This window comes from Dromaius novaehollandiae, chromosome 3 (assembly GCF_036370855.1).
Source record: "Dromaius novaehollandiae isolate bDroNov1 chromosome 3, bDroNov1.hap1, whole genome shotgun sequence".
In the NCBI taxonomy this organism is placed as follows: Eukaryota; Metazoa; Chordata; class Aves; order Casuariiformes; family Dromaiidae; genus Dromaius; species Dromaius novaehollandiae.
The window spans coordinates 119,399,581-119,414,369 of NC_088100.1; the positions used below are offsets into that span (position 1 = coordinate 119,399,581).

The 14,789-nt window shown below is 37.0% G+C and overlaps 1 protein-coding gene across 5 annotated transcripts in view; it reads right to left on the minus strand.

Annotated features, from left to right (window-relative positions):
• CNIH3 (cornichon family AMPA receptor auxiliary protein 3) overlaps nucleotides 1–14,789 on the minus strand; it is a 56,985-nt gene that overhangs the window by 19,152 nt on the left and 23,044 nt on the right. For 4 of the 5 annotated variants that reach the window (XR_010388636.1, XR_010388634.1, XR_010388635.1 and 1 more), the window contains exons 2-4: nucleotides 13,664–13,732; nucleotides 12,500–12,622; nucleotides 10,890–10,937 (exon numbers count right to left, since the gene is read on the minus strand). Coding sequence is in view for 2 of the 5 variants with exons in the window: in XM_064509960.1 (XP_064366030.1) it covers nucleotides 10,890–10,937; nucleotides 12,500–12,622; nucleotides 13,664–13,732 (240 nt within the window). In the remaining 3 variants the exon portion in view is untranslated. The remainder of the gene's footprint in view (nucleotides 1–10,889; nucleotides 10,938–12,499; nucleotides 12,623–13,663; nucleotides 13,733–14,789) is intronic. The other variant, XM_026094690.2, reaches the window with a different exon arrangement.

Below are 14,789 nucleotides of genomic sequence, written 5' to 3' on the forward strand. Positions count from 1 at the left end.
CCCTGCAGGAACAGCAGGACATAGCTTTTCGTTATCTTTAGTAAAGGACGCAGACATCCTTCAGTAATGATTCCTGAAAATTTCAATTATTTTATGTTCTAACCTTTGAAAAGCGCTGAATTCAGGAACTTCTAAATCTGACTAAAAATAGTGCTGGCACAATGAACACATAAACCAATGTCAGTAGTGAATTAATTGCCTACCAACGAGACTCCTCTAAGAATCCTCTAAGTTCTTAAGTCCTGCATATTCCTTCTTTCCCATATGAGGAACACTTTCTCATCTAGTCCTTTAAAGATCTGGCAATTATTAGGATACTTTAGCCAAGCTTGTGGCTTATCTGCTTAACTACATGACAAAACACAAACATATAAAAGTGACCTATTTATTTCTACAGTGGTGTCAAATACTCATTTCTATTCATGGAACAGAGAAAAACAAAAACAAAATGCAGAGGACAGTTATTTGATCTATTATTTAATAATTTTAGGAACAGGTGAAATTTTTCTAGTGCTTTAAGTTCTCGTAACTCCATATCTCTGATGTTTCCTTTAGAATAACAGTCTTCAACCAGTTCACAAAATCGCTTGGAAGAAAGCCCCACAAACATCCTTTAAGCCAACAGCAGTGTTCATTCAAATAGTGCCAGGCTTTCAAACTAAATGTTTTTAGACCAGCAAAGCAGAGTGCTGAAACTTGAGATGTTTCTGATTTTCAATGACAATAGTATGTTCAGGCATGATTAGAGAAATATATTTATTAAAGGAAACTTGACTTAGAATGTTTTATGTGCAAATACAGAATCCTATTTATTAGCACTCCATTTGAAGATATTTGAAAGGAGAAAGCAGATCCAGATGTACTATTACAAAACTGCCTGGGAAACCTTTTGGTTTTATATGATTATCTGAAAACAACCCTAATACATATCTGTACAAAGCAATTTGCCATATTTTGGGTGCATTTTCTTATTCATCAGGATACTAACAAAATGTTCACATAAACATCTCATTTGATTCAAGGAGAAACCAGAAATTTGCTTCACATAAATCGGGAGCTTAGAAGAATGCTGAGAACACATTAGAAAATGACTGAACAGAATACAAGATAGGATAATTTACTGTTATTTACATTAGACTCTGACTTTTGCAGCCTTTATTTAGACATTTATTGCAGTTTCAGCTGGTCCTGCATTTAAATTCATTTTTATCAGAACTGGGAACTTCCCTTTGATTTACATTGCCAATACTGTTTTAGTGCCCAGGAATGTAGTAAATGCCCTCTTTAGGTCCCTTCAAATCCTATTTTCTATTATTCTGTGATTATATAGTACAAACAAGTAGATGTCAAACAAAACAGCCCAGCAAAACAGAGAAATGAAAGGCCAAATAATAAGAAATATGCTTAATTAACTATGGGGTCTGAGCATGCAGCTCATACTCGCACATCAGGTCTTTAATTTGAAATCATGAAGAAAATCAGATAGCATGAGTACTGGACAGGGAACTATATGCAAGGAAAGGAGGAAAAGGGATTATGTAGAGTACTTTTATTGCAATAGCAGACCATTCTAGTAAACATGAACCTGGCACATTTACAATAAAAAGTCTGAAGAAGAAATGTACATTTATGGAGTTATTCATGCATAAAACAAATACTGCCAGCTCTTCAGTCCCACTTCTACTGTCAGTTCTGCAAAATAGCTACTGTCCATAGTTCCGTTCTTTCTGATGAAATTGTATTTTTTGGGTACTCAAGAGATTGACTAAATAGGACACCTCCCCATTTTATTCCCAATCCACATTTCATAGACAGTAAATATAACAAATAGGCAGAAAAGACTTGAGAGGGAAGGAGAGAAAGTTTTAGATGATCCATAAAGAAATAATTTCCTCTGAGAGTTCAAAAGAGAAAAGGGAGCTCATCAGTGAAGATGCTGAAGCCCTGAGTTTGGTCTACACCTGACTGCAAACTCATTGCAAGATCTGGGGAAAAGTCATTTTGTCCCTCATGTTTCTGGATGCAAACAAAATTCAGCTGTTCCTATAGATACAAAGTGTGCATCCCAAACAGTATGTAAACTCCATCCTCTTTCAGGCAAGCTACAGAAAACAATTAAACCAACACGGAGCTAATAAAAGTGCACAATACTTCAGTTAGAAATATTTTATTTGCTTTTCCTGTTTCCTCACTTCCCCTGCCAAGCTACATCCTTCTTTCCCTTGCTCATGCAATATGAGGGCAGCCCTGCTGTTTACACAAACAGCAAATTTAAAATTTATCACATTTCTCTTCTAACAAGAGGTACTCCACCAAAATTATCTAAAAATAAATCATGCGTAAGCCATGATTTCCATAAAGCAAAAATTGTGTACTAATACAACTTTAGCTAACTTAAAATTTTATTATTGCAGTATAAAAAGTTACTGGGTCTTAATATAAAAACACCTTGTCAGAACCCTTTGGAGTGCCAGAAGAAAGTTAGCATTACCATCTTTAACAGTTCAGCATGAAAGTATCTTTCAAATAATTTATAAAGAAAGTATTCATGCTTTTAACACATACCAGTTTTCTCTCGCACACACATGCACACATACAGACTCTAATGTACTTGAGAGTCCTACGTCACTTCAAACAAAAGAAAAATTAATTTAATTTTATAAAAGACATTGGATTGATAGTCCAAGTCCTAACTGATAGGATCTGTACAGCACGGCAGGCCTATGTCCACAAATTCTACTGCAGATCTAATTAATGCTTTAGAAACAGCAGCATCCTTTATTCCAATGCCTACATGCAATCTCTAGAATTTCTTCTGAGACAGCATAGGAGCTAACTACATGCGTATATGTACGGCAGAGGGGAGTCTGTAGCTCATGCTTACTGTAATCTTAACCAACATCTATCTCATCATATTGTCTATATTAGCATTTTTGTAAAACAGACATCATAAAAGTCTTCAAGCACAGAACACCAAATAATTCCACTCCCAACAGCTCTCAATCAGACTGAAGTAGTTTTCAGTCACTACTGGACTGAATTTGAACAGCTGCTTTAGAGATTAAAGACTATATGTGATTACAGACTCAGTGAACCCTCAAACCCCTCAAAACCAGCAAACACACTTTTTTAGCTTTAATTAAAACTAAGATATTACAACCATGCCTGCTAGCAAGAAAACCACGTAGCTTTCTGAAAACAAGAGTTTGATCATTGGATCAGCCCTGCGAACCTTTCTTTTTCTGCTGTGTACACATCTTGTGAGTATAAAGGTATGCTCTTCAGGGTAGGGAATATTCCTGTCTGTTTTCTTTAGCACTTGGTACATAAGGCTTGAATGTTTTCTTGAGCCTGGAAGCATTGCCATAATGAAAACACTTCTGAAGCTATGATGGAGGAGGAAAGCCAAATCTTGCTGAAAAGAATCTTCAGCTGAAGGCACAATAAGGCCTTTAAGAGATCACAGTACCCAAATAATGAAATAAGAAAAGAAGGCAAAATGCAAACAGTGGCAAAATATAAAACAAAGGAATATTCACCTAATCACAACTAAAGCAGAATTACTCCTGTATTATATTTTCTTCCAGATTTTTCTAGTATGTTGGACATTAGAAGGCTCCTCATTACTCCTTTGTGTAAACAAAGATAATAAACACCTTGACAAATAAGAACACTCTGAAACTTCCTTTTTTAATTAATTGAAGACATTTTTTAAATGTGAGGACTTTTCATATGATAACGTTCATTTGGAATGTCTTTGTAGTCCCAGTAACAGATCATATATTTAAACCTCTAAAGCAATAAGGGCTACTGAAAAACTGTTTCATATTCATATTGTTTATCAGGTCAGTTATTATAAAGTTCAGAACCTGATGCAACTAGCAATGAAACTGGTATCAGATCCAAAGGCACCCAGATTCTTAGGGATATGCACCAGGCACTTTCCTTCTCCCAGTAATGGCCAGACCCAAAGTTCCTGAAGAAAATGATGATTTTTGAAGGAGTAAAGCACAAGTGAAGTGCTACAAAGGCATGGGCTGAATTGTCTAATTAAACTTCTATTCCCCCCCACCCCCATTCTAGTCAGAGTTTGACCTTTGTTGCCTCTCCTTAGCTTCTCTGTGAATTTCTACACAAATTCAGACAAATTCAATCATAACCACCAAGAATGCACTACACTTTTCATCTAAATGGTGTCTAGATTATGAGAGTCAGTCTCACATCCAGATCTAAGCCCAGGCCTATTCCACATGGTATTAGGCCTGAATATCAACATTTAACTCACCTTTGAGCAATAAACAGATTGCTCCAAGCCATCTATATCAGTTACAGACTGGGAACACCCGCATAGCTGCTCTTTTGTTTTTGTCCATTTTAGAGACAAATGATAGGCACAAATGTCACACATGAAGTTGAACCCTTCCTAAATCCAGGGATGTCAAGAAAGCTTTTTGATCTAAAATGAACTCTGTTTTGAACCACTGAATTGCAGTGAAAAGATTAAGAAAGCATTTGAGATCGTAAAAATGACTGAAAGAATGCATAGTATTTATTTAAATCATTTTATACACAGTAATGCCTCCTTGGGTACAAACTTCCATCTTTGCACTGACTCACAGGAGACTATCATTGAATAACTGCACAGGTAACCGTAGTATGTTTTCTACACACATAATTCTATACTCATTCTTGATAATTTATCCACTTGGCCTCTTGATTAGGGCTTATACTCCCCATGACGGAGTAGGAAGAATTTCCTGCCAGTTTTCCTGCTGCCCAGACCATTAATCAAACTCAGCAATGTCATGGTATCAATGAGGTATGAAAAGGGAGACCGTTAGATACAGCAAGAAATACAACATGCATTGAGAAACCACTAACAATGATGAACTCTTTGGACTCTAATGAGAATGGACAAAGTTCATGTGCTCCATCATTGTTACGATCACTGTAAATGGAAAAAATGTCACATAGTCCCATTACTTGTTCTCTCTGTGATCTTTGTTGCAGGCACAATTTATCACAACTCTGGATACATCATCCACTTGTTCTGTGAGGCAGCACACCACTGTTACTTCCACAGTCCGAAACTACCTTTTGACGAGACAACTCTGTTCTCCTCTCAGTTAACACAAGTACCTAAACTTCAACAACAGAATGCTGACTACTGATTAGGAGGTGCTGAACATAATGCATAACACATGTCACAAACCTGACATGTATTTACCCTGGAGAGACAAATCACAGAATGACAGGACAGTTGAGGTTGGAAGCAAGCTCTGGAGACCACCTGGTCCAAAACCCCTGCACAAGCAGGCTCAGCTACAGCAAGCTGCCTAGGACCATGTCTGGTCAGGTTTGAATATGCAGATGTACAATGCAGGCATCTTTTGCTTAAGGAAACTTATCTTTACAGCTTGGCTATGCTGCAAGGTTTGCTTTTTCTGTCGAGTCTAACTAAATGAGGAATTAGAACATCTTTACTGGAGTTAAAAATAATTTATAGTACTACTAAAGGCTGCTATTGCTACTACTACCAATTCTATTTCCAGTTTTGCAGCAAACTAACTGGCCTACTGCTGAAGTCTCTGCCTATAAGATTTGTCACACCCACAAAGAAAGTAAGATCCTTGTCTTACATATGGATGGATTCACACTACTTAAAAAAACTCCAAGTGATGATATGTCCCATGTGTTAAATTTACTTGTATAACCTTAAGTGCTTTGATATATCATGCAATATGATTACAGAAGTACCCTGCTAATGACTATCTGCATGAAGAGTGGCTAGAAGAATGTCACAGATTATGAACCCCTAAATCTGTGATGAAGCAATCACTGACATACCCAGAAACACACTAAAAACCATCACATTATCTCAGGCTTGTAGATGGTCATGAGGCTGAACACTGGAGAAAGTCATCAGTGTAATAATCAGCAGATTTACAAAGAAGCAAAGAATGTGATCGGTCAATTGAAACTAGTGACTGTGACACCTGACCTGCATGATGGTAGGAGCTCTTGGTAGGTGAAGGTCTGGAACCTAACAAGGTACAAATACAAAAAAATTTCACATGGCAATTACTCTAGTGCACATTGGTCAGTCTCCTTCATCCAAAAAAACGCAGAAAAGAAGCTGACAGCAGAATAAGGAGAAACATGGAAAGACATTGCTACCTCTTCAAAAATGCTGACTTTCTATAATATTTTTCAGCATTTAAAGTAGAATAACCTCCACACTGAGAAATTAATGTTTTCATCTGCTATTAAGAAAAAAAGTTAAAAGCAGATGAAAATCTTGTTCCCTATCAACTGGTCCAGCTAGTTCAACAAACTTTCACAGAGTATTTTCTCCCAAGTATGTGTATTCAGTGCTGACAATGGGCGTGACATAGATGCAATATCAAGTATGATCATCTTCCTTTGAATTCTCCATCTGCAATTGAACCTGTACTGTTAACCCACAAACCTTCAAGTTTCTGATTACTTATGCCTCTGAATTACTGTTCTTTTCACACAGTTTTGACATTTTTTTTTTTTACAGAATATTTAAAAATGAAAATATACCAAGTTTTACTCAGACACTCAGGTGTTTGGAATTATAATTATATACTATGTTCACTAAATCTTATTTTTTATTTACCATATCTCAGTCTGAACTGAATGTCTTCCTTAATTGTCATTTAAGTTCAAATAACCAAAACCTGTAAATACAGTGAAACCTAATTATGATGTGTATTAGGGAATGTACTGTAAAATATAAAATAAATTGAAAAAATAGTTTTATTTTTGCAAGGTAGTAAAAAAACAGAACTTTATCTGGTAAACACACAATAAATTTCTACCACTGCTATCCTAGATCCAGCTTCACTGGAAACCACAGTGACAGAACTACTAGAACAGACCAAGCCTTGACAACCCCCAACTTCCTAGCTAGAGTATTAAAACATACTTTGAAAAGGACTAAGTGAAGAGAATTTTTAACACTCTAGCTCCTGATTTACCCTCCCCTGTTGCTGCTGCTAGTACCGGAGTGCTGAACTGGTTGTAACTCTGGGTATACAAAAATTGTTCTTTGGGGTAGGGGTGGTGGGTTGTTTGCTTATTTTTTGTATTTTTTAAGACAGTTCAAGTTCAGCTGGAATATCTTTGAGGTTAATGTCACCTTGCCTGTGGTTAGATTTTTTGCTGAATTTATTTTCTTCTGATCATCCCTTCAGGACTTGCAAAAAAAAAAATCAAATAAAATCAAGATAAAGCGTTGAGCTCTGGTACAGTATTTTCTTACACTTGCAGTTTTATGAATTTTATGCTTAACCTAACTAAAATGTTTCCACTACAGTAGGGAAATGAACAAGAAAAAAAAATCTGTCTTTAATCTATCTCAGTTCCCTTCCAGGCAAGCTCCAGTTCCAGTTTTGCTGTTCATAAATCACTCTTACTTGAGTTTAATGGGGTTTAAAAACAAATATTTGCTGTTATTCTGAGAAAGGTCACTTATGTTGCTCAGCAGTGTTTGGCATGAGCAAACTAAAGTCTGAAATGTTTGCTGAGAATGAAGCAAGTTCAATGAACTTTCCTCCTTAGAGTAAGGATTTGCCAGCTTAATTCAAATATCATGATGCTGTTGCTTATAGTCATAACCTAATCACAATTTAATTTAAATTTCCTTAAAGGTAAAGTAATAATATTACAGTGGTTGATTAATTATATAGACCATATTTTAATGTAGGAAATTCCTAGCTGTTTTTAGTGCTAAAATAAGTATTTCCAATAGGAATCAGCCAGGTAGGTAGATTTCTTGAAATACAACTGCAATTACAATTATAAAATAATATTGCTGTCACCATTACTAAATACATTTTAATACCCCTCTCCCAATATTTATTCATTAAAATTATAGTAGATCTATATGGCACACCTGAGCTATCCTGCTCCTCAGCAGGGCTAAGGAGCCCAGGAAGCCACCAACCAAACATCGCTGTACTGATTCCACTGACTCAAGACAGCTCGTTCGCAACTCACTCGTGTATCTCTGTGCAGCACTGTAGTGTCACACAGCCACATTTTTAGAGAAACAAAGGCAGGAGAGGAGCCTAGCGGACCAAGCAGAGGACAGGAGAACTCAGTCCTATCCCTAGCTCTTCCAGAGATTTGCCACAGAAAGACCAGTGGAGAACAGACAATTCCTCCACCTTGTCGGTGCTGTGGCTTTGTCTACGTTTCTCTTTGTTCCTGTAAATTTCTGTCTGCCGCTAGTCCGGTTACTTTTACTGGAAATAGCAGTAGCATACGCTTTTCTGGATGAGTTGCAGACAATTTAAGCATCAGCTTTTATCCTGTTCTTACGCTAGCCCACACGGCAGAGCTGCACCGCCGATGGGTAGGAAACTGATGAAAAAATTTAGCAAAAGAGACAGTGCAGATACAGATGCACAGCATTCACCAGTACTAGCATGTGTCTTGTGTGAATCACGTAACAGCTGTGTAACACACCAATGGCCACACAGTGCAATATTCATCAATTCAAACCACACATATGTGATCACAAATATATTTTATAAAGCCCCCAAACAAGCCACTGAATGAAGCGACATCTGTGTATCCTGAGGGAACCTGACATAATGCTGATTTCAGAAAATAATTCCTTCCTGTTGTTTACATCAGGATACAAGATGGCCATTCAAAGTTCATAGCTTCTTTATATACTATCGATCATTCTCCAGTGACCAGAAAATTTATCTAATTGATCTAATTCTATTTTATAGCACTATACTTGTATGCATGCCAGCACCATACATACCTGCTTCACACACTCCCTTCATTGTTGCTTTAAAGATATAGAAACATTTTCCCCAAACCAAATATCAGAAAGTGCCTGGCTGCAGAAGATCTTTCTAAAACCTTTCTACATTAGAAAATGTAGCTAAATTATGTAATATCTGGTGACATAACACATACCTAGTCAGTCTGCTAATAATCTCCTCCAACTGAAATCCATCCTTAGGAGACTCTGCCTACTGGGACTAGATTTCTATAGCATGTATGGTATTGTACACATATTAAATAATTCCCAAGAACCTCTTTTAAACCAGGCTACAATGAAACTGTACATATTTTTATAGTCTACCTATAAACCTCTTTAAAATACAGATTTACAGCAGATCTTAAACATTAAATCTTAGTGTCATAAATAGTAAGATGCTACAATTTGCAAAGTCCTTTAAAAGAATTAGCTTACCTCAAGCCATGGGAAAACATATATGTCACTATTTTATTAAAAAAAAAAAAACAAAAAAACAGACCTAAAGCCAAATAAGAAACAATGTTATGTTATAACAGACATATTTAGTGCTTGCTGAAAACATCCTAACTGCTATTTTCCTATATCTATAACAGACACTCAGTATCTTCACCCCTTTTCCAGCATTTTTCCTCAACAGTGCATCCTTTATGCTATGTAGACCATAGCTACTATTAGCAATTATCAGATTTGAAGACTACAAATTGCCGTAGTTATTCCACCTTCCTCTTCTTGTATCTCATCTCTCAATTAAAATAAATATGTCCCCAAAGAACTTTGAAGGAGAAGATGAATTAACAAACTATTTAAGTGAACCAGAAGCAACCCAATCCTTGATGTGCACAGAGTCTGTAATTAGCCAAAATGCTCCATTTTACTGCTCAGTGAGGCTGAAGCTCAATAGAAATTAAACACTGATGCTGGCAAGGCATCCCCATGGGGCTCACATATATTAATTCATTACCACCCACCAGTTGCTTCATGTCAAAGAAACTGGGACATAGCTTGAAATTGGCTGGGTGCCAATTTCACAAAACAGAAAGCTATTAATAATAAGTATTTTCTCTGCTTTTCACATCCCTTGTGTTATAAGCATGTTAAGTAAGTACTTAAATGTGGTTCTTGACAGCCACATGCTCATAACGGTGCCAAACAGATAGGTATCAAATTCTGATTCATCTGAGAATGCCACTTCATAGATGCTGATGTGGCCACAGTTACGTCTTTGGATCAACCTGCGCCAATAAACCCTTGCTCTGGCTTTCCCAAAACCTCTCAGGATAAGGCAATCAGTTACTGAAAAACATATCTGAATTTAGTTTTTAGCTTGATTAGGATGCAGTCAGCAGTCTGTACTTCACTGATGACCTTTTAAGAAAAAAGGCAGAATAACTTAGGTGGCCCCATTACTCTTCTGGTGAAGGCAATTCATAGAAACTTGAATATAGAAAGCAGAATAGTCTGGAATTATGATTATTTTGGCTTCACTGAGACAGAGTCGGGATGACAGAACACTTATGAAAACTCTGTTTCAAGCTATAGAGGAAAGGTGTAGTGTATGAATGCATCCTACAATTTATCAGCTGCTTCAAACCCCACAGAAACTGAGGCATTCAGCATCTCTCTTGGCTCAAGTCTACGTAAATTTTATCTCAACTTTTCTATTTAATCAGTTGAAAAACTCAACATGTCGTTAATAAAATGTTTCATTTATCAAACTGTAAGCCACTGTCCAGAAAACCGTATTTCTAAAGCCTGTATCACAAATGGTATCATCAGATGATAGAGCTATAAGCATCTGACGCTGCAGCTGCAAAACAATTCATCACCTCTGAAAAGCATATTCCAAAATGAAGGGGCAGATGTTTTACGTTTCAGTTCTTATCCAGAAATCCTGGCTTACATTAACCTCTTATAATGTGTCTTATTTTGTCTTTACAAAGTCACCATGATTTCCACTTCTGCAGTACAACTCAGCCTTTCGTCAGTGTGGTGAGAGAACTATGCAAAGAGAGAATGAAGGTAGACCACCACTCAATGGCTTTACTTCTCAAACTTCTCAAAACCTGAGCTAGTTTATGCTCACCTTTCGCAGGAGGAAGCAAATACGCTCAATATTTCTCAACCGCTCTTGCTGTCAAAAAAAAGTGGGAAAAAGAGGTGAGAGATTAGCTGGTGTTATAAATTAAGAACAATATATTAAAATTACAATGGGTCAAAAATTATAATTACTGGGTGCAAGGAAGCAACATGCATTATTAATTTACCCAGTAGTTTTCACTTCTTATCTACTGCTTGCAAGTCAAATAACTTACTCATTTCAATATCCTTGTAAGTTATTTTTTCATTTGCTACTGGGTATAATTATATAAAGTGGGGATTCAAGCCACAGCTAGCCTTGAGTTAGAGGCTGCAACTTCTTTTTAAGTCAGTATTTGTGACTCTGTACACTGGTGCCAACCTACATCAGAAAGACATGGTTTTGCATTTTCAGATACCCAACCTCCAACCTGGAAAACAAGTGCAAAGGTGGTATGGCTCTACCACTGACAGGGTGTCTGAGCTACATGCGACATTAGAGCTTAACCCATTAGTAAAGAATATCTGTAAAGTCCAAGAAATGTCACTTTAAGCAATGAATGCATTCATAAATACTGAAAGTCACTATAATTGAGCAGTTTGACTGCAAATAGGGCAGCAAAACCACTCTGTTTTCCAACAGTGTAACCAACAGTGAATCTTTCATAGTATCTTCAGTAATAGCAAGTGTGCAGAGTAGATCTGATTTTCTTGGTGAATTTCTCACTATAAGCCATTTAAAAGAAAACCTGTCTTTGATTTATCTTATTTCTGTGAATTTTGCTTAGAGCATCCTTAGAGTCAGACTGCTCTATTATAGTGACTTTCAGTATTTATCTACATTTACTGAGGCTTAACACAGAACAGACTGATAGACACAAGACATATCTTGCCTCTCTCTCTGATGTCTGTGATCTTAAAGAGCATCAGAAATCTTAGATTCATGGTTGTAATCATGAGACTGGATGTACGTGGCTGTGCCTGTGCACCTGCAGAAACCTTTCTTGCCTTCAGTGGGAGCTAAGTACAGATGGAAAGATAATCCTCTCAACTACCTTTAGAAGACAGATGCCTAACTGCAGCTGAGGAAAGTCTATCTTTGGGCTGTAAGTAATACAGTGTGAATCAGGAGATTTGAATTCAGTTCTCAGCATTACCATTGTTTTTGTCTTTGATTTCTCCCCAACTAAGCCTCCTCTTGCTAAAATGCTTTACCCTACCTCTGAAAAACACGGTGGAAAATACATGAGTGAATGTCAGATTTTCTCACAGCGCAATGAGGCTGTGAGAAACTACCCCACCAAATAGATGGAATGTGGGCACCAATGAGTATGCACATGGAAGAGGAAAAGACAACTGACATTTGAAAAGACACCAGAAGAAATATGTAGTATTAAGAAAAGTTCATACAAAAAAATCTTCCTATCAACATAAAGCACACCAGTATGTGTACTGTGCAGAAGGCGGCAAACTGAGATTACTGCTTGACTTATCACAAGAAATTTTGTAGACATCAGTCAAAATAATGCTACCAATCACAGAGTATTTTGCAGCTCTTTACTAGAAATTCTAGGATTAACTTGTTAATTACATCACTAACATGATTTACATACTTACAAATTTTAACTTTTTTATCCTGGAGACCAATTTGATTGCCAGTTTAATCATTTTACAAGTTTTAGGAAGAGACCAAATGACTGGAATCTGGTGCATATAAAGGCATATTTCCTGCATGCATTTCTCAAGATGGGAACAAAAAACAGATAAAGTGAATTCAAAACCACTGGTAAAAAGAACTAAAAAAATAAATAGATTACTTCCATTAATGTCCTCTATGGGCTTTCTTCTTATAATTTCCTTTTTCTGTTCTCATTTTTGGTTACATGCTAGTAAACAGTAAACAAGTCTTCTTGGAAGACTCATGTAAAAATTATGCATCAGTGGCCTATCTGGTACCATAAATCCTCTGCTGAGTTATGAAACAACATTAAACGGTGAATTGTTGTCTTCTGATTACCATTTGGTTGCAATTCAACATCTTGATACTCTGTAGAGATCAAATTTAGCACCTGTCATAAGCATTGTAATTCCAAGTGACATGATGGGGCCAAGTTCTGCTCTCAGTTATGGCAGTGAAAATGTGATGCAAGTTTAACTGTAGTTAACCAAATCACTCTAAACTACAGCTTTCATTTAAAGTAGTATTTTCATAAGCTTAAACCTGGGTTGTATTTTGGTTCATTAGGTAAAACCAGCTTTACAGTTGCAGGGTGATATTTAACCTTTGTCACAGCAGATACAACATAATGTGTTATTCACTCTTAGAAGAGCAGGAGAACTTAGAGCCCTGCCATGAGACAGGGAGGTCTAGGAATGCACCTCTTATTGAATCCCTTCAAGCCTTTGATGGGTCAATATGGATGGCATTGGCAACGGTGGTCATCTCCTGCTTAAATGGGGAGAAAGTGAATGATTTCAAAAAGGAAAAATTGGTGCCATAAAATGAAAAGATAAAAAGAAAATTTTAGCATCACATTAAAAGTCCTTCAAATTTCTGAACTTCCAAAGTGCTCTCCTGTCTCCTCCAGCAGGAAAGAGAGCTATTAGCATAAACAGTTGCCACCTAGCTGCCTCAGACAGGCCTGATAAATCAAATCTACAAACTACAATCATATCACGACAGACTCTACATTCATTTCCATGCTCACACTTTCACTGATAACTCAGTGAATCTCTCTCTCTTTAGTAGTTATTGCTTAGCAAGCTGCTGGTTGTACTCACTGCGTGGACTGGGTTGCACTGATCTATGGGGCTTTTGAAGTCTGTCCGTAACTCATCAAAGGCGATTATCTGCAAAACAATTTTTTCAAACATTGTAATTAATGCTTATTTAAACACTGGTTTTTTTTGTTTAGTTAGATTCTAGCCAGATACATTCCCTCCCTCCCTTTCCATCATTGCAGAGACCCAGAATCTAACTGTGCTTTGGGTTCTACTGCCTCTTGCAAGGTGCATCCTCTAATGCACCTTAGATATTAGAAGACACAAAATCCAGAGACTGAGCTCCCAACTTTTTCTATATCAGACTGGGGAAGCAGAGAACGAATCAGATTCTTCTAACAGAATACAGGGAACTAACTTCCCTGAACATACAGGTGCAACAACCATTCTATGAAATGTTACAGCATACCTCTTTGCCTAGGTGTTCAAAAAATAACAAACTGCATATCAATACAGACATTCTGTATATAGTTAAAATCGCATCCATTCTACAGATATGGAATGGAAGAACAGAAAGCCTGAAAATGACCTGTCCATGACTCATATAACAACCTACTGGGAGACTTGATAATAAAACCTGGAGCTACAATCCACAGATCTAACCATTACTCTGTATCCCACTCTAACACTGTAGTCATCATGCTGAAGCACATTTAAAATCAGAGAAGTGTGGCATTTCATAATAGCACACTGCAGAATTCAACTTATTCAACTATGACAAGCCACAGTGCCAGAATAAACTGCAAAGGGACTATAAAGCGTGATTATAAATTAAATATTTCTTTCTGGGGATGCTGTATCTCTACAAGTTAGGAGTTAGATCTGCAAAAGATGCTCAAACTAAGGTGAAAGACTGAATAACAGAGACTGTGACAGGGCAATAGTAAGATTGTGAAGAACTAGGTTCATATGACAACTCTTTAACACTACTTGAAAAGTTCCTCATATTCCTAAGCTGAGCCAGCTGTTAACAGGGTAAAAATCATGCAAAAAAGTCAGGCACACATGCTTTTGTTTGCAATCAGCTATCACTATCAGCACTGACAGGATCAATAGAAAGAGGGAAGGATGGCCTTGTAACACAGGTAAGAGAGCTGCCCCTGTTCACAGCTCTCACTGATTTACC